We start from the raw sequence: 19,009 nt of genomic DNA on the forward strand, positions 1-19,009 counted from the left end.
AAAATATCACGAGTAATCGTTTTATATAAAAAAAATTAAGATGATTCCATATAGACAAATAAAATTGACTTTTATATAACCTTAGTACGTATACTTAAAATTAAATCAAGTATTACATCTCATCCTTCTTTAAGCAACTTTTATCTAAAAGCTTTTATCAAAATATTTCTTCCTATCATCTAAAAAAAAGCAAGACATTTAAGATGGTCGATTTAAGTGGACCACCTTGTATATTGTAAACTATCCTAACTCTGAGATTGCACCTCCACAACCAAGGCGCCACTGCAGCAGTACGTGGAGAGAGTAACGCACCAATCACTGGTATTTGTTCGCGGCGGCAGCGGCGTGGGGCAAGGAGTAAGAAAAAAAGAGAAGCCCACCGCTATATAAAGGAGATAACTCTTGCCTTGCGCTTTACTATTCTTCGAGCATCTTTAAGCAACTTACATTGAGTTAGAGTTTTGGGAAAAATATAAAAATGCCTCAAAAACCAGTAAATTTGCCCAACCAAATTTACGAAACTCTCAAGGATTTATGATTTCTTTATAATACACGTGAACTTTTGCCATGGACAGATGATATTTGGCAAAAGGCGGTTGAGGCAATGCAGAATAAAATGTCAAAAAATTATATTTACCTTTATTTATTAAAAAAAAGAAATGACATTTTTAACCAAATACACGGAGTCAAAATGTGCGACTCTTCCAAAAATGAAAGTAATATCGGTACAACATTAGAAGATTCGCGAAATGATTCAATGAATTAGTCGAATTAGTTCGGGTGAAATTAATTGCGTATTACCACCTTTGCGCAAAACAATTTCAATTTCAAAAAATGAATGGAACACTCTGAAATCACATGTTGTAAATTATAAACAACGTAACAAATACGAGGTACTTGTTATTGGCTAGACTGACGCACTCTACAATATTTTGTGGAGTCATTTAAAATTACCTTGTCCCTACTCCTTTAAAAATGCGCAAATTAATCGAAATCCTGGTAAGATATTTTTGTTTATTAATGTTTATTGTCAAAGCAAACCAATTGAGGATGGCCCGACCTTATATATTTCCACTTTCAATTCTCGTAGAATAGCGCATGATAAAAAACGCCAAATATGTGGTGATAGACGCATGCGTATCAGAAAAGAATTGCAGAGTACAACTACTTACGCTTGGCAACGAAATAAAGCAACAGATTAATAAACTTTGGAGATGTTGTATCAGCCAACCTTCAGAAGACGTCGCACGTAAAGCAAAACAAGAATTTAAAAACAAAAAATTACAATTATTTAAAAGTAAAACAGCTCTTGCCTCAGTGTGGGACATGGAGTACAGCCAAAAATTCAATAGTTACATTTACAAAATTGGGCTTGACAACTTTTATCTGATGTATTGGACTCCTACGCAGCTTTTTCTATATAAAAAGTTTCAAAATGAAGATGATAGTGTTAGTATTAGCATTGATGCAACGGGTGTATTAATAAAACAAATTCCAAAACCGGACGCCTCAAAACGAATTGTTTACCTCTACCAAGCTATTTACAGTTATCGTAAAAAAATCCTACCTTTATTTCAATTAATTTTGGAAAAACATGATACTAACACATTAACATATTGGATGCGAGAGTGGTTGCGTTCTGGGGGATCAACTCCGAAACAAATAGTCGTTGATTATTCATTAACGCTCCTAAATACAACTTCTTTAGCATTCAACAATAGAGATCTTAAGATGTACATTGAGAACTGTATCATCTTACATAATAACTCATCCATGCGTGTTCAATATCCTCGCTGTATCATTCGTATTGTTATTGCATATCTAATAATTAAATTAGTTACGCGTTGGAGCTGTTTTGATCATGAATCTCCTTATAAAAAAGACTTTTATTTACGTTGCGTCGGCCTTCTTAGTACATGCACAGAAATTGACGATTTCGTTCAAATTTGCACAAATATCCTATCAATAGCTTTTGCAAGTCATGAAGACATTTATGATAAAGAAAGTCATTGCGTTGCTGCTCACAACAGAGTTGTAAATCATTTAAAAATGTATAACCTCCCTAACAATGTGCTCAGAAATCCTGAAAACAATATAATCGCGAGTTGCTGGAACGTTTTGATGACTTTGACAATAAGCTAATTTTACAATCAAGCAACGCAATTGATATATAATAATTATGGAAAAAATAAAAATTGGCAGCATTGATAACCTTAAAGGTCGATTAAATCCTTACCATTGTCCTGATTTCGGTTTGCGTCTATTTAAATTATCCAAACATTTCGTTTTGTGGACAGCCATAATGACCAACAATCAATCAAACTCTCTTGTAGAGTTAGGTGATAAACATGTAGCAAGTTCGGTTCTAAGTGAAGAGTACTTTCGCAAACTTAAGTACTTAATATTTAAAAAAGGAAAGGCCATTAGAATGGATAAATATTTGGTTATTCACCTAAAATCTTTGATGGGTACAAATATGTTATTAAATGCGCCAAAAAAAAAATCTAAAAAAGACTCTCCCAACATTACGCAAGTAATGTCTATAGTAATAGACTCTATTGCTCAATCATCTAAGCTTGAAGATTCTTCTGATAATTCCAATGTCCGTAACATGTCTTCATGCATTGGAATTAGTAATTCATTATGTGATGATCTTTCAGTAATAAAACTTTCTAAAACAGTAGCAACCAACACGAAAGAATTCGAAGATATTAACAACTCGATAAAGTCAACAAACAATGATACATGTGACAAAGCTGCCGTTTTTAATTTGGAAAACTTAAAAGATGTTAAAAGAGTAACAATACAATCGAAACAGACTACTGTCGAAACTGTACAAACCAGTATTTCTTCTGAAACATCATTTTTAAACAAGACCAAAAACTGGAAAGGTCTTAACAAAATAAAAAATTCAATCACATCAAAACTACATAAAGCAAAAAAATGTGGTAAATATCTCAGTGCATGTCCTGACATCGACGTTATTCACAAACGTCCAAATGATACTTTCAATGATACCTTTGCTTATGAACGGAAATTCTTTGAAACCAATAAATATTTGTAAACAAATCGTAAGTGTGCAAAACACGTGTGCATTTGATTCAACTGTTCAAATCGTCTTAACTGCATGTCATGATTTCGCGTCATATTCTGAATATTTTATAAATTCTAACTTTTATTTATCTGAATTTGTTCAAACACTAACAAGGAAAGATGTAACAACAAAACTGTACAAAGAGCGAAGACGTATATTAAGTACAACTAAGCTAATAAAAGATGGATTATTGGATTGCACGATCAATATTTCATATTTACAAGAAAAGTTTATCCTACGTGACGTACCGTCTCTTCAAAAAACTATTCGATGCCCTGATTGTATATTCGAGAACTCGCAGACTTTGCCGGTCCTACACATCAATCTATTCTCAATATATAAACATGGCATGGCAGGTATGCAAGAAGCTCTAAATGAAACTTATGAATGTAGTACAAACACATGTTCTCGATGCAAAGGCATTAATATTATTGAAAACTTATCAGAAGGTAACCATATTATTCTTGATGTTGAGGATATTGGAAACTCTTTGCCTGCAATTCGTAATGGTTTTTCAAATTGCAGAAGACAATTTACAATAGAAGAAATACCAGATAAACCAATTTATGGTAAATATACATATAAATTTGTTTCTACCATTATCTATACTAATGAATATTATGAACATAATGAACATTATTACGTGTTTGTTAAACGACTAACTGGCAAGTGGAAAAAAACACAATGATCTACAAAACCGGATCATAACAGTCAGTACGTGAACATTGTTACAAAAATATTATATTCACATATTATTTTATGTTAGAATCTGAAGGACCAAGTTTGAATAAAAATTTCTTTCTTTTATAGACTCTACAACATAAAAAATATATATTTTTAATTATATAACAATTATTTTCTTTTTTATAATTTCTTTTTAGTTGAAACATTTTTTTTATTTACTACTTTTTTTACGTAACAGTTTTGATTGAAAGATTTCTGTAGTATAAAAAAAATAAAATTAAAAACTAAAATAATGTAAAATAAAAATAAAAAATATTACAAAAAAATAAAAAAATAAAAAAAAATAAACAATAAAATCAATTTTCCGTCACGTCGTCATCGGTTTTAGACAACGCTAAGAACGGAATTTTATAATGTACCTTTTATTACTTCATCAATTATAGAAGTGTTTAAAATTGACTAAGTTTATATGTAGCATACATCTTTAAATAATTACATCTTGTAAACGATTCAAATACAAATAAAAGCAAAATTACTACAATCGATTCTAAAACAAGCATATCAAGCGAATTTGAGATAACTTAAAAATTGGCAAAGTTGCAATATTTGTTTATCATCAAATTGTTGTGACTTTTAAACGATTCAACTACAAATGACGGGAAAATCACTACAAACAACTACAATCTATTCTAAAACAAGCATATCAAGCGGATTTCAGATATCTTGAAAATTGGCAAAGTTACAGTATTTGTTTATCGTCAAATTGTTGTGACTTTTAAACGATTCAACTACAAACGACGAAAAAATCACTACAAACAACTACAATCTATTCTAAAACAAGCATATCAAGCGGATTTGAGATATCTTTAAAATGGGCAAAGTTGCAGTATTTGTTTATCGTCAAATTGTTGTAACTTTTAAACGGTTCAACTACAAACGACGGGAAAATCACTACAAACAACTGCAAACGATTCTGAATCGATTCCCGCACGCGGATTTAAGATATCTTTAAGATTTAAAAATTCACTTTTTATAAAATTGTTTAAATAATTATATCTCGCGAACGGTTCAACTACAAACGGAAATAATTTTACTACAATTCACTACAAACGATTCTGTATAAGAAACAAACATTAAAATTAATTTATTTCAAAGTCAGAGGATGACAATTTTTTAATTCGCCATATTTTTTTTCATTACTACAAACAAAATCAGTTGTACTACATTCAACTAAATATGAAAATCTTTCAAAAAAATAAAAAAAAATTATTGCTACAAATTGGGTGCCAAGTTCACAAAGCCACAGATAAACAGATTGCAGATATATTGACTAAAGCGTTAACAGGCGAACGATTTGTCAAATTGCTTTCAAAAATAAGAAATCGTATGTTTTGATTTAGAAAATTAAATTTACAAAGATGTCAAATTAAGAAGAAGTGTTAAAAATTAATAATTTAGACATGAAAGGAAAAGTTGGGATTAAACTTTTAAACTACTGTATGTATTATAGAGTTCTTTTATAAAACAAAAGCAATTTGTTGTATGGAAACAGCTGTCATGTTTATAAATAAATTGTTACTTCGTTTCTGTGAGTCTCAAGATTTAGACGTGTTATCAGACGCTCAACTAAATGTTATTTTGGCCCATTAAATAAAACTTCTTTCTGCTCATTTAAATTGTACACTAATTATTTCTCGATTTTAAACAGTTAATGACACATTCAAAAACTTTTAACAATCTCAAACCAATGTCATCCCTAAAATCAAGTATTGCAACTATAACAAAACAGCAATAAAGTCAGGAACAAGAATAGCAATAGGCATAAACACAGACATATTTCAGTTTTAAGCCTAAACAGCACTGATTAAAACCCATTCTACAATAAACTATTAGTCAGTGTTATAAAATGTAAGCCATAAGATTTAATCAATCACAGTCAAATATTCTCTTCACATTCGACTGTGATTAGTCAATTCTTATGGCTTATAACTTATGACACCAACTAATAGTTTGTTGTAGAATGAGCTTTATACATTATAGGCTTTCTACAATAAGCTATTAGTCAGTATCATAAGTCATAAGCCATAAAAATAGACCAATCACAGTCAAATGTGAAGAGAATATTCGACTGTGATTGATCAATTCTTATGGCTTATGACTTATGATATCAACTAATAGCTTATTGTAGAAAGCCTGTTAACGCAATTCTCAAAAAATATACATATTTTCCTCCCCTAAAAATCCTTCTAAACTCTTTATACTCTCAATCTTCTGTGATAACAAAATCCAAATAAAAAATCAGATTAAAAATGTGTCAACCTGACAATTCTATCGTTAATATAGACATAAATAAAAAATAATTCAGAAATTATATATAAGACACCTATAGGATAGGATGTGCTTTGTCCTAAAAATTTGTGAGTTACTACTGTTGCAATTAAACAGCCTATGTGTTCATCATATAGAGTGCTTTCCAGCTATATACATAAGCAACATTATGTAACACAGTGTACAATCCAACATAAGTCGACACAATCGTACACAGCTAAAATGCTGTGTAACTAATTTTGTATTACTAACAGATACCAGAGTTTTACATTTGATACCACTGAAGCAGATGCCATTTTTCCTATCAAACATTCTTAACCTCAGTTTTTGCGCGATTCTGAAAACAATGTCAAATAATCAATATTTATCCATGGGAGGTCAAATGCATTTAGCTTCAACAGAAGCAGTATTTCAACTACAAATCGACACTGTATACAATTGTGTCACAATACATAACCATGTTCCATTGCTAGAAAGTACCCATTGTATTATACTAATACTATTATACCGGCGATAGTCTGTGGAAGAAGTCTATAACTAATCAAATTCAGAAAAAAGAATAGTATAACGTAGCAATCACAAATGCAAGAAATCAATACTAAAATCGAAATAATAGCCTAATTGGAATGAAATACAAGACCGCGGAAGGTGTGTGAGATTATACCTCGTTTGTTTTTCGACGCATTTTTCCTTGCTATCGACATCTCATTTTCTATTTTGGTCTCGAGAAACTCCTGTTTCTTCAGCAACATATCTTCTGTTTCGCGTAGTTTCTGAATTGCTTCTGCCGTTGACGGGGCAGCCGGTTCCTTCTTGCCGCCGAATACCTTGCTAAAGAAACTCATCTCGTAGTGTTCGTTATTTATTTATTAGATAATAAAAATCACTTCCGATCGCTCAACGACGAACACTTGTGTGTTAACTATAAACTAGAAATCAAAAGCACATTAGCTGCTATGAGCTCACCACCATCACCACTGCCATATTCTATTCCACGGGTGCGTTCCGAATTACGCTTAAAGGGCCTTGCACATGAAATGCATAACATAACATAAGCACACATAAAGGGCCTCGCACATGAAATGCATAACGTAACACAAGCACAACATAAGACCGATGGGCCAATGAGCATCCAGCATAAAGTCGCCATATTGATTTACATAAGATTCCCATTGGTCCAGAGGCCTTAGGCTCAATGCACACAGGACGCGTCAACGCGTTACGCGTGGCGAATAGCCAATCATTTTTTTGCTTTCTTATTTCTTGTCATAAAAACGAAAAAATGATTGGCTATTCGCCACGCGTAACGCGTTGACGCGTCCTGTGTGCATTGAGCCTTATGATACGCTTATGCTCTGTTATGCATTTCATGTGCGAGGCCCTTAAAGGTGCAATTTCACCATATATGTAATACTCCTATATTGCTAGAAGAGTGTTGACCGTCAGCCCAAACATTACGGTGCAGACGTATAATAGCCTCTCTCTCGCGAACGGCCCAGCTGATTTGTGCGCATGCGGTTACATTTTTTAAAACACCATTAGGCGCGATTTTCACATAACCTGTTTTCGTGATTTGTGCGTGTGTGCGACGGTAAACAACGCATATTATAAGCGTCCCAAGTGAGACAAACCAAAGAAAAAATTTACAATGGTGCGAATTTGTTTTTTGTGTCAGAAAAAGGCAGCAAAGGATGGAAATTTTGCAATGCACAAGTAAATATCTTACATGTAAAATGTGTATTTATAAAACGTTATACTTATTTTCTCTAATTCAACTTATTTGCATAGCATTATTACACTAGATTTACTGTAACACATGATTGGATTATCAAGCAGTTAACAGCATGATGGAATAAATAATAATTATTTGTAGATTTCCAAAAGAGGTGAGCATTCGGGCACAGTGGTTACATGCCTGCAAATTATCTGACAAGGACAATGTGATACATGTACACATTTGCTCCGATCACTTTGTACCAAGTGATTATAAAAATAGCATAGGACTGTGTAGCAGAAAGTGGTTATTGAAACCAGGAGCAGTGCCTTCCGTTAATGTGCCAAATCCTCCAGCTGCCGAATTGCAGTTCCAGTCAACATCTGAGATTATAATGGACGAGACACGTAAGATTGAAAACATACAAATTTTTTTTATTGAGGGTAGTAAATACTGACAACAGAATTGTTACAGCTATGGTTCAACATTATTCATATTGTTTTATAGGATTAGTGCCTTCTATTGATGTTCCAAATCCTTCAGCTGCCGAACTGCAGTTCCAGTTAACATCTGATTATACAATGGACGAGACACGTAAGATTGAAACATAAAAATTTTTTTTATTGAGGGTAGGAAATACTGACAAGAGTATTGTTACAGCTATGGTTCAACATTATTTATATTGTTTTATAGAATCAGTGCCTTCTATTGATGTTCCTCCAGATTTCACATCAGTTTCAAATGTAGGAGAACTGGAATTTTCAACATCCAAGAATGTGATGGATGAGACACGTAAATTTAAAACTAAACTATTTTTCTTGAGGGTACTAAATACTGAAAGGAGTTGTTATAGCTTTAGTTGAACGTAATCTATGTTGATTTATTAATAACAGTAATAATGACTTGCTTGAACTATTAAAAACGCTTTTATCTAAAAAGATTACATTTTCCTATTCCATATCTTATTCTCGAGATATTTTAGAATGTCCATTAAAATGAAAAACCCTACACCTATAATTTCAATCATTCTCTTCAAATATTATTATTCGTTAATTAACATTTATCCGTTAGAAGTTGCAAATAAGCATTCGGTCGCGACCGGGTAATGTTTATTCTGTTTCGCGTCCTTTCCGTCTCATTTCCTAATCCTTGTCTCTCGCTCACACTCACTCAATAGACGCGCCTGCGCATAATGAGGCTTGACCGTCCATGCCCATATTTGGAATTCGTGCATCTCTTTTTTACGGGGCTCGTCCCGCTCATTGTGAAGATACGGAACTAGCAATATAGGAGTATTACATATATGAATTTCACACAGCGAGTAAAAGCTGGCGTTTTACCCCCACTCAATCGCAACGCAAAGCAGCGTTAAAAAGCTAAACGCTATCGCTTCTATCTTTTTCATGTAGCGAATAAAAGCTGGCGTTTTACCCTTACTCTACCCAACTCCACCGCAATGCAAAGCAGCGTTAAAAGCGGCAATTGCTAAGTACATAATCTGACATAACCGCAAAAATGGAGTTGGAATATTATAATCAATATATCGAGTATGTAAAATATTATAAACACATAGTGGCGGTTATAGCTGAAATTAGAAGACGGCGTATAGCTGCTGCAATTGCTGCAATGTATTTGTTAAAAAAAGAAAAAGAAATAGATAAAAAAAAGTTTTGGGTAGCTCCGATTTTTGTAAATCGTAATGAGCACAATTTCTTTTTTGCATTGGGCCAAAATTGTTATTAATGTATTTACCGCTTTTAGGATAAAAATAATATGAATTTTTATTTACGTAACATTCATTATATCCCTCCATACAAGAGTGCCGATATATTTCTTCACTTTCTTGTATGGTACAAACAAGTGTTTTGCACACACCACAAGTATATGAGGGTATAACAGAAGTATAACAGAATTTCCTACAATATAAAAAACACAGTTATTAACACAATATAACAAATAAAGCTATCTAACATAAATAAAAAACAAAAAGCAACCTAGCCTAAAAGTATGCTTACTATATGTACCCTAACAGCACAAAGTCGACTTTAAGTCGACTATGAGTCGGCCATAACTGCTAGACGTCTGGAAAATGGACGTCCATAAATCGACTTTAGATGACTTAAAGACGTCTATAAGTCATACAATGTCCCACTTTAATCGACAACTATAAGTCGACTTTTAGAGACGTCTTTAAGTCATACATTTGAAGACAACTATAAGTCGACTATAGTTAGCCATCCTACAGACATTCTATGCAGTTGTAAAGGAAGGAATATTGAAATTGGGAAAATATGTTATAACATTTTTTACTTGTTTGATTCGTTTTATTTAAAAAAAAAAAAGAAAATTGTTATAATATGTAAAGCAAATATAAATGTGTATATCTGTGTATATGTATTGTGCGCATTTGTTTAACTTTGTGTGTGTATATGTATATCACAATAACTTAATGTATATAAAATTATCTCGCATAATATTACTATTGTATACAGATGCATTTGTTAAGAAAAATAATAATAAAAATAATAAAAACTTTTAACTATATTATATTAATGGACGTCACATAAGAAAAAAAATCTTTATTTCTCACCTCTCGTTAAATATCGTGTATACATGTATAGATTCTAAATTTATACAATGTCAATGTAAAATGTTCTTTCTATATAAATTATAGAACTTAGCTAACTTTTTAAGAAATGGATCCTTTGTTGTAGATGCTGCAAAGATAAAATATTCTTTTTTATTTTGCATTCTGCAACTCGAATCTCTAGTGGATAAAGAATGTCACTTTGTTTTACTCAAGATATTGAGGGATAATTTGTTTATCTTGATTGCTGGTACATTCCTTGTGTTCTTTTCTGCAATTAGAATGCACAAATTGAAAGTGATATTATTAAAAAAACAATTGAATCAATCATTTAAAAAATATTCAACTTAAATAAAAAAAAAATTAATTGAGCGTCAAAATCAAAATGTTAATATCTATAACAATATTTAATTAATATCAATTTTTAATTAATTTTAGTGCTGCAGTTGTAAAAACTAAACATCTTTAATTCTCTAAAAGTGAGAGTTGTTGACGTATGTTGTTTTTCAAATGAACAAATTAATTTTTGTTTTGAAGACAAAGCTCACTTGTAGTAAATATGTTCAGTTGTAGCTTCTTTTCTCCGTCACGTAAAGTTCTTTATGACTCTGCCAGTTTTCGTGCCACTCAACCTCGATACCGACATAAATACCATGGATTGGAAATGCTTTGGCAGAGAAATCTCGATACACATATCTCCAGTGTTTTTAACTGCTTCGGCACCACTGATCTCAAAACTAAAATATTCGCAATTGATCGTTTAAATATTCGGATTTATATCTAATTGATATGGTTTTACAAAAAAATACATACTATAGTCCTACTTCACGACTCGTCTGTCCCTCAACAACGGCTCACAATGGCAATCGCATATGACCGGTATGGCTGCACACGCTCCGATGGATAATAAAAAATAGCGGAGAGTACAAGAGAATTTTGTATGTCCGAACGGCTGCAGCTAATAGTCTTTATTCAATAAGCACAAGACCCGACAGACGGGTAGGATTACAACAACGCGGATTGACTCTTGCAAGAAACTTGATGACTCTCGCTTGGCGCTACATGCAGCAGCGGTGACAGCGGTGCTCGCTCACTACAGTGGCGCTCAGTCGAGTCGATTTCAAAATGTCTTTTTCTAGACGTCTTAAAGTCAACTTTTGAAAGACGTCTGCAGACGTCTATGCAAAGTCGACTTGCAGTCAACTCTGAAAGCCTGACTTAGAAAAGTCGACTTACAGTCGACATATGAATGGTTTTGCTGTTAGGGTATATAATATATATTAATTTTGTTTGTATTTTTAGATGATGTCGATTGATTTAACCTTTCAGTCATAATTTTTTTCTTGTATATTTACTTTTGGAAGGTAATTAATTTGAAACGTAATATTTAAATTTCAGCGTCGTTTTGCTAAAAGTTGGACTGTGTCGAACTTTGAGCGTTTATTCGCTGGATTCGCCAAATTGATGGAGAGGGGGTGAAACGCCAGCTTTTATTCGCTGCGTGAACTTGCGCCTTAAGACCGATGGATCAATGAGCATCCAGCATAAAGTCGCCATATTGATTTACATAGCATTTTCATTGGTCCGTCGGTCTTATGTTGTGCTTATGTTACGTTATGCATTTCATGTGCGAGGCCTTTTAGTCTTATGTTGTACTTATGTTATGTTATGCATTTCATGTGCGAGGCCCTTTAGTGCTTATGTTATGTTATGCATTTTATGTGCGAGACCCTTGAAGGTTGGTTTATGCAGGCCGTAACCGATAACTTATGCCGGAATCTGTAAGAAATTGATTAATCATAATCGATTTACAGAAAAATAATCGACTATAATTGGTCTTTTTTTTATAGATTCCAGCATAAGTTAGTGGTTACGGCCTGCATAAACCAACCTTAAAGCTATATCCACACAAACTTGCATAAGCCCATAAGCATATGCATAAGAAAATGGACCAATCACGCGTTTAATATAAAGAACGCCATATTGCTGCATAGGACGTAAACATAGCGTACGCACATTGTCGAAAAATTTTTACCACCTATGTAGCCGCATAAGCATATGCATAATAAGGTTAACCAATCACGTGCTTAATATAAAGACTACAAAATTGCTGCACAACACATAAGCAGAACATGTGCATATGCAGAAAAATTTCATATTGTTGATATATTAATGTAAGTGAGGTTATGTTATAGGACGGCGCTTGATAAATCTTCGTATTACGATCGTATCAAATAAAAAATATTTATTTTGTAGTGATTTCATCTATTGAAAATACTCTCAAGATGGATTGTGAATTATCCAATGACAAAGAAAACATAAATGAGCAGGATTGTACATACGAATATTGTGAAGAAGATGCTGATGTTGTTCTAATAGATCTCGTTAAAAACTTTCCCTTTCTTTATGATAAAAGTGCAACAGATTTGAAAAACGCAAAGAAGAAGGAACGTACATGGATGGAAATTTCTGAATATTTAAAGTTACCAAGTAATTTTTTATTATTTTTATAAATTATAAATTTTATATTTCATAAGTCATCAACTACATATTTTTCTCTTTACTTTTTTTACTTTGCTTTTATTAATATCTTTTTTATTGTTAATTACAGTTACGGATTGTCAAAATAGATGGCAAAGACTTAGAGAAAAATTTTCTTGCGAAAAGAAAAGAAGAGAACTAGAAATTGATTCATGTCAAGACGGTTCTTGTTGTACAACTGCAGTAGGGTTTGCATAATTGCATACAAATATACAGCAATCTTAGAGCAATTGAATATTTTAAGTGCAAGTGAACATTTTAAGTCAAAATGTTAAGTTTCATTGCATGGACAAAAGCATATAAGACTGATAATTTTTTTTTTTTTTTTTAGTTACTACATAATTTTGTCTGCGGATAATATTTAATTTGTTGTTTTTATGCTTTATAAGTTGCTGTGCACTAAAAGACTTATGTTAAACGTTTTGTTTATTTGAAGTTTTTTTAGTTTATTTTCTTTTTAATTTTATTTTCTATTACAAATAAAATAAGCATAAAATTTTTGTTTGCTTGAAAATAAACTTTTATTTATAACTTTAAGACGTATTAACGTGTTCTATGATAACAAATATTATTTTGTTCAAATGTATTAAAATTTTTACATTTCATTATAATCAAAACCAAAGTAAAAGTGATATTAATTTATATGCATTGTTGCCACTTGTTTTACATTAATTATATATGTAATTCAGCACATAGATATGTATATTTTTGTACTTTTGATACAGAAATAAAAAAGTAAAAATAGTACTGGATACAATATTTATTCGATCACATATAGCCATGAGTACTAAGCTAAAAGTCTTCTTATAATTAAAATATAAGCTCCCAGATTTTGGTGGTGCTTGTATCTGGATGTGCTTTCCATCCATTGCACCAATTGTGTTTGGAAAATTCCACCGTTGCCAAAAGCCCGTGCTTATATTTTTCCACTCATTCAATGTTGGTGGATTAAGATATTCAGTACTAAGTACGTTTGAAATTATTTCGCATGTTTCCTTAACTACGGAATGAGCAGTTGATAATCCAATGCGATATGCTAATGCTATTGATGTCATTTGGTCACCTGTTGCAAGAAACCTATTTTCAAGAAAAAGGACTTTTTTATTATCTATCTATCTATCTATTTATATAAGTACCGTCTTCTGTCTGTCTGTCTATCTGACCGCGAACTACTTATTCGTTTTAGTGGACCAAATTTTTACTAAAAGTATATAAAATAGGGGTAGAATTTTCCGGGGAGTGCCATGATGTGTATAGTTTTTCGTAACCGATTTTTTGGAAACCGGTTTGGAAATTCTTAAAATTTCGAGAAATAATAAATATTAATTGACCAATTTTCTTGAAACCAGTGCCAAAATTTTTTTAATTTTTGGAAGATAAGTTCAATTTTTTATTAATGGATCAATTTTCTTGAAACCAGTGCTAAAATTGTTCTAATTTTTTGTTGATTTTGATGAAACTGGTACCAAAAGAATTTTATGGGGACGGCTACTATGGGGTTGGAAATTGGAGGTTTCATGGGGTTCTATTGATGCTCCTAATTAATGAGTGAGGAGGATTTAGAAAGAGGGGAATAGATTTTGAGCACGCGCAAAGCGCGGGTGAAAAATCTAGTAATTATATATAGAATATCAATAACAAGATTCAGAATTGAATTTATTTATACAATTACCTGAGTGTAATAATCAAACGCTGCTCTGGAGACAAGGCTCGCCAATTAGATTTTTTTAAATATGATACAATCTTGCTTAATAATAAATTAAAAGTATCTTCATTCATTCGTGTATATTTAAAAAACATATCTGAATCTTGTTTCAATTTTTGAAAGAGGTGGTCAAAATCTCCTTGATAAAATCTTAATGTATTAATTGGACGACACTACCATCTTCTCTTATGTTTTTTTAATAGACGATATCGACGACGTCTGTATAACATATAACTCAAACATGACAAAGCACATAATTCTTCAGCTTCCATATTTCAATTTTTAGATTTTTCAGAGGATATGTCGAGTAACACGGATTGCACAATATAATATTACAAATCCACGGAATATATATATGTCAATTTGATAATATTTATTCTACAATGACGATTGAACGTTTTTTTTACGACACTGCATATGCGTACACATATAAAGATACATTTGTGTAGCACTTTTCTTATTAGATATGTGATTGGTTCATTTCTTTATGAATATGGTTATGCAGCTATGCAAACTTCGTCTGAATTGATCCTTATTATGCTTATGATTGTGCATATGCTTATGGGCTTATGCAAGTTTGTGTGGATATAGCTTAATAGCTTATTGTAGAAAGCCTATAAAGGGCCTCGCACATGAAATGCATAACATAACAAGCACAACATAAGACTGATGGACCAATGACCATCCAACATAAAGTCGCCATATTAATTTACATAAGATTCCTATTGGTTCAAAGGCTTTATGCTACGTTTATGCTCTGTTATGCATTTTATGTGCGAGGCCCTTTAAAATGCTTTGCACATAAAATGTATAACATAACATAAGCACAACATAAGACCGATAGACCAATGAAAATGTTATGTAAATCAATATGGCGACTTTATGCTGGATGCTCATTGGCCCATTGGTCTTCTGTTGTGCTTACGTTACGTTATGCATTTCATGTGCGAGGCCCTTTATATTGTGGTCTGGTGCAGGAATAGAAAATGATAGAAAACAAGCCTATAACCTAAATTCTGAAATGTTAATGACGCTAGTTTGGATAATCAAACTAACCAAATAAAAAATATCTATATAACTTTTGTTAAAATACAACGAAATAAAAATGGGAAGGAAGAAAACGGAAGTATTTCTTTACAAATACAGTGATTGAATAATACTAAAAACAAAATGGATATTATAAAGGAACATCTATTAGTACCCACGAAGTATATGACACTGTTAGATGAGAGAATTTGTTTGACAATTCATAAAAACTGGCTTTCCCGATTTTCAATAGTCGGTCCACTCACTTTTATCAGTCACGATCGTTTGTCCAACGATGAAATCGCTGCACAACCCACTATTGAGGAATTGGGTAGCGATTGGCTGAAAATTTATGCAAAAGTATTTTTGACATCTTTCATACAACATATGTTTAAAGTATGAAATATGAGATACAATTTTATTATTTTCAGGTATATATAAAGCAACACAAGAATGCAATTCCTTTGCCAAGAGAAAGGCCTACTAGCAACATAAGGAACCAAACGGAGTTGATGTTTTCGCAATTGCTACATTATGTAGCAGAAACTAATTATCGAAATCTGTGGAAAGAAACTTATAAGAAGTATTACAGTATGTATTCAATATACCATTTACAAATTTTAAATTTATATTTTCAGTTTTTTATTGAGTACTGTATACAGCATCGATACTGTATACAGCTGCAGAGAGTTTTTGAAAAGGCTTGAACCTTTTATTATTTCATGTGTAACACTTCTGAAAGAATTTTACAAAATGTCATAAAATGTTGGAACAGAAATGTTTCTATAATCTTATAGTATAAAATATTGCTATAAAAATGTTTTAAAATATGTTACAAAATAAATTTTCTAATTGAGTTTTTGAAAATTGGAAAAAAATTTTTTTTTTAGTATGTTTAGAAAAATTTTGTTTAGGCAATCCATAAAAGGAACAAAGCAAATGTTCTGCTTGAGTACATATCGCTCGCGACATGTTGCTATCACCAATTAAATGAGTAAAAATTTTTAAAGTTTGCTTGCGTTGTATGCTAATTTTATGTTAACAGTACAAGAATGTTACACAAAATATTACATGTATTATGCATTCTTTTTATTAAATATTTTAGAAATTGTATTTATATTGTATAAATCAGATTGCAAAAAATAAATAAAAACATTAATTTTACTTAATTAATATTAATTTTTATTATAACTTTTTAATAATTGTATTTTACAGAGCTCTACATTCTTCTTATAGAAATTAGGTTTCACTCAAATAGGCTGAAACTTTGGTAAATGATACTTTGTGTGATGCTGATTAAAAATTATCATTGCCGCAAGTTAATCTTATAAGCCTTATGATTTTAAGTTTGTGTGTATGTGCGTGTGCGTGTGTGTAAATGAATAGATAAACACACTAAAACTGCAAATACTTGAAATTTGTTGTATTCAATAATCTTAACAGGGCGCTTTTACCTTAAAAAAGTCTTATAGAATCAAGTTGCAGCAATGATAACTTTTGATCAGCATCATATGAAGTATCATTTGCCAAAATTTTCGCCTATTTGAGTAAAACTCAATTTTTATAAGAATATCGGGGTCCTTTAAAATAAATTTTTTGAGGTACTTCAGAAATAATGTTAAAATTTATTATATTCAAAGGATTACGATCAGCAATATTTCAGAAAGTTTTTAAATTTTTTACTAAACTTTCAGCAATATTTCTGCAAGATTTCAGACATTTTGCCATTCTTGAGACATCTTGAAATGTTGCAGACATATTTGGAAAGAGAGGGTTTCGATAGTGCATGGTACGATAGCACATATTTACTCATATTAGGTGATGCCTAGATATTTTCTGCTGTACCATTAAGGCTCCTGAGTACTCGCAGCGGCCATATTGAAGTCGTGACGTCAGAAGCGAGAAATTGCGTGAAATGACACGTAATTTTGTCCGACATGCCATTTGTAAATAAAGCCAATTTGGATAAAACAGACTAAGCAGATGACTTTAAAACACTTCTAGATATCGGTCACGACTATCCTTTTTTCGCCTAACAGTCAGTAAATAATTGTAAAAAACATGTAAAGTGAAGCAATTGAAACAGGAAAACACATGGGCACGTAATTTTGTCCGACGTGCCATTTCTAAATAATGCCAATTTGGATAAAACAGACTAATCAGATGGCTTAAAACACTTCTAAATATCGGTTACGACTATCCTTTTTTCGCCTAGTAGTCAGTAAATAGTCGTAAAAAGCATGTAAAGTGACGTCTATTCAGACAGGAAAACACACGGATAGCTATTGAAAGAAGTGAAAAATGTACTTTTATGTATAAAATTCAAAGAAACTTTACTCGCGGTTCATTTTTACGAATTTGGTAAATACGAGACAAGTCATATTTTGATCACAATGAAACACATAATAACAAAATGACATGCACGATAACATTTCATCGTCAATCTGTCACGTTTCACGTGTATTAGTTCTAATTTTGTCCGCGACGGAATGTCGCTACCGTCAACGCGGAGTTCTCGGCTGAGGAGTCAGGAGCTTTAATCAGAAAATTTTTAATTAATTAACTAGCAATGTGGGCAATCGGGTATCACACTTTCGAAATCTTTTTGAAATGTTTTATTTTTTTAATTGAAATATTTCTGATACATCTGTAAAAATTTTAGTGCTGTCTTGTATTCAGGCAATACAGAATATTCTATGAATATTATTTAAAAAGGACAAATGTTTTTAATTTTGGATTATTTTTAAAAGAGACAGGTGTTTTGATTTGGAATTAATTTTGGATTTATGACTTTAGTAGCATTTTCTGCAGAGCAGAATCTGCAGAGCTGCATGCAGTTAAATGCTGTAAAATTATAGTCAGATGTGCAAAAGATTATTCTCAATATGGCCCTGCTGGTAGTCAGTTGACAATTTGTCAGCAAGATTCATGCAATACACATGCAATTGAACTGTTTGCAGATATTTGCTGCAGAAATCGAACTCGATTGAAATGGGTTTTTTCTTAATTGCAGTCTGTAAACAATGCTGTAATTCTTGCAGCAGATACGTGTAAGTTTATTGCAAGAATCTTTCTTACAGAATCTTTCGAAGGACTTGAGCAGAATGAAGAAACAGATCATAACACTGCAGAATTTGTCAATATCTGTAAGATTTACAGCAGTCTTGCAGCAAGTTGCTATTAGGGGGAATGTATGAATATTACGGTTAATTTGATTAATTGTTTATTATACATAATAAATATGAATAATTCCTAATTTCGGTTAATATGATTAATGGAAGAGAATTAATCAAATTTACCGGTTATTATATATAATTTCCAATGCTAAAC

The 19,009-nt window shown here is 31.9% G+C and overlaps 5 protein-coding genes and 1 long non-coding RNA gene across 16 annotated transcripts in view; 3 read left to right on the top strand and 3 right to left on the bottom strand.

The window, feature by feature from the left end:
* Positions 1-7,133, bottom strand: part of LOC105196051 (charged multivesicular body protein 4b) — a 62,763-nt gene extending 55,630 nt beyond the window's left edge. Inside the window, exon 1 of one of the 2 annotated variants that reach the window (XM_039450249.1) lies at positions 6,771-7,121. In XM_039450249.1, coding sequence (XP_039306183.1) covers positions 6,771-6,951 — 181 coding nt within the window. In that variant the 5' untranslated portion in view covers positions 6,952-7,121. Of the gene's footprint in view, positions 1-6,770 lie in introns of both variants that reach the window. The other variant, XM_039450248.1, reaches the window with a different exon arrangement.
* Positions 7,134-7,489: 356 nt separating this feature from the next.
* On the top strand, positions 7,490-8,893 carry LOC120358070. Of its 2 annotated transcripts, XM_039450762.1 has the most exons (4): positions 7,492-7,819; positions 7,980-8,227; positions 8,328-8,414; positions 8,514-8,893. In XM_039450762.1, exons 1-4 carry the CDS (start codon positions 7,755-7,757, stop codon positions 8,681-8,683), a joined length of 570 nt encoding a protein of 189 aa, XP_039306696.1. In that variant the 5' UTR covers positions 7,492-7,754; the 3' UTR covers positions 8,684-8,893. The 2 variants fall into 2 exon arrangements, with proteins under 2 accessions (XP_039306697.1, XP_039306696.1); XM_039450763.1 differs by lacking the exon at positions 8,328-8,414 and having other exon boundaries at positions 7,490-7,819.
* A 1,670-nt stretch (positions 8,894-10,563) lies between these two features.
* On the bottom strand, positions 10,564-11,603 carry LOC120358079. The gene is made up of 3 exons (XR_005575051.1): positions 11,221-11,603; positions 10,956-11,144; positions 10,564-10,678 (listed from the first exon to the last, which is right to left on the bottom strand). It is a non-coding gene; the product is annotated as an uncharacterized LOC120358079 (long non-coding RNA).
* Positions 11,604-12,329: 726 nt separating this feature from the next.
* Positions 12,330-13,690, top strand: LOC120358131 (transcription factor Adf-1-like). 2 transcript variants are annotated; one of them, XR_005575061.1, is made up of 3 exons: positions 12,330-12,581; positions 12,664-12,897; positions 13,019-13,690. XR_005575061.1 is itself a non-coding variant. In XM_039450924.1 (2 exons), the coding sequence occupies exons 1-2, from the start codon at positions 12,693-12,695 to the stop codon at positions 13,144-13,146; spliced, it is 333 nt and encodes a 110-aa protein (XP_039306858.1). In that variant the 5' UTR covers positions 12,588-12,692; the 3' UTR covers positions 13,147-13,690. The 2 variants fall into 2 exon arrangements, 1 of the variants encoding a protein (XP_039306858.1); XM_039450924.1 differs by lacking the exon at positions 12,330-12,581 and having other exon boundaries at positions 12,588-12,897.
* LOC120358129 lies at positions 13,321-15,072 on the bottom strand. The gene is made up of 2 exons (XM_039450922.1): positions 14,621-15,072; positions 13,321-14,025 (listed from the first exon to the last, which is right to left on the bottom strand). The coding sequence occupies exons 1-2, from the start codon at positions 14,746-14,748 to the stop codon at positions 13,617-13,619; spliced, it is 537 nt and encodes a 178-aa protein (XP_039306856.1). The 5' UTR covers positions 14,749-15,072; the 3' UTR covers positions 13,321-13,616.
* Positions 15,073-15,601: 529 nt separating this feature from the next.
* The window catches only part of LOC105197099 (WD repeat-containing protein 81), a 374,845-nt gene continuing 371,437 nt past the window's right edge, over positions 15,602-19,009 (top strand). For 5 of the 8 annotated variants that reach the window (XM_039450907.1, XM_039450908.1, XM_039450910.1 and 2 more), the window contains exons 1-2: positions 15,603-16,039; positions 16,111-16,270. In XM_039450907.1, the coding sequence (XP_039306841.1) occupies positions 15,824-16,039; positions 16,111-16,270 (376 nt within the window). In that variant the 5' untranslated portion in view covers positions 15,603-15,823. Of the gene's footprint in view, positions 16,040-16,110; positions 16,271-19,009 lie in introns of all 8 variants that reach the window. The other 3 variants (XM_039450912.1, XM_039450914.1, XM_039450915.1) reach the window with 1 other exon arrangement.

Source organism: Solenopsis invicta, chromosome 6 (genome assembly GCF_016802725.1).
Source record: "Solenopsis invicta isolate M01_SB chromosome 6, UNIL_Sinv_3.0, whole genome shotgun sequence".
Taxonomy (NCBI): domain Eukaryota; kingdom Metazoa; phylum Arthropoda; class Insecta; order Hymenoptera; family Formicidae; genus Solenopsis; species Solenopsis invicta.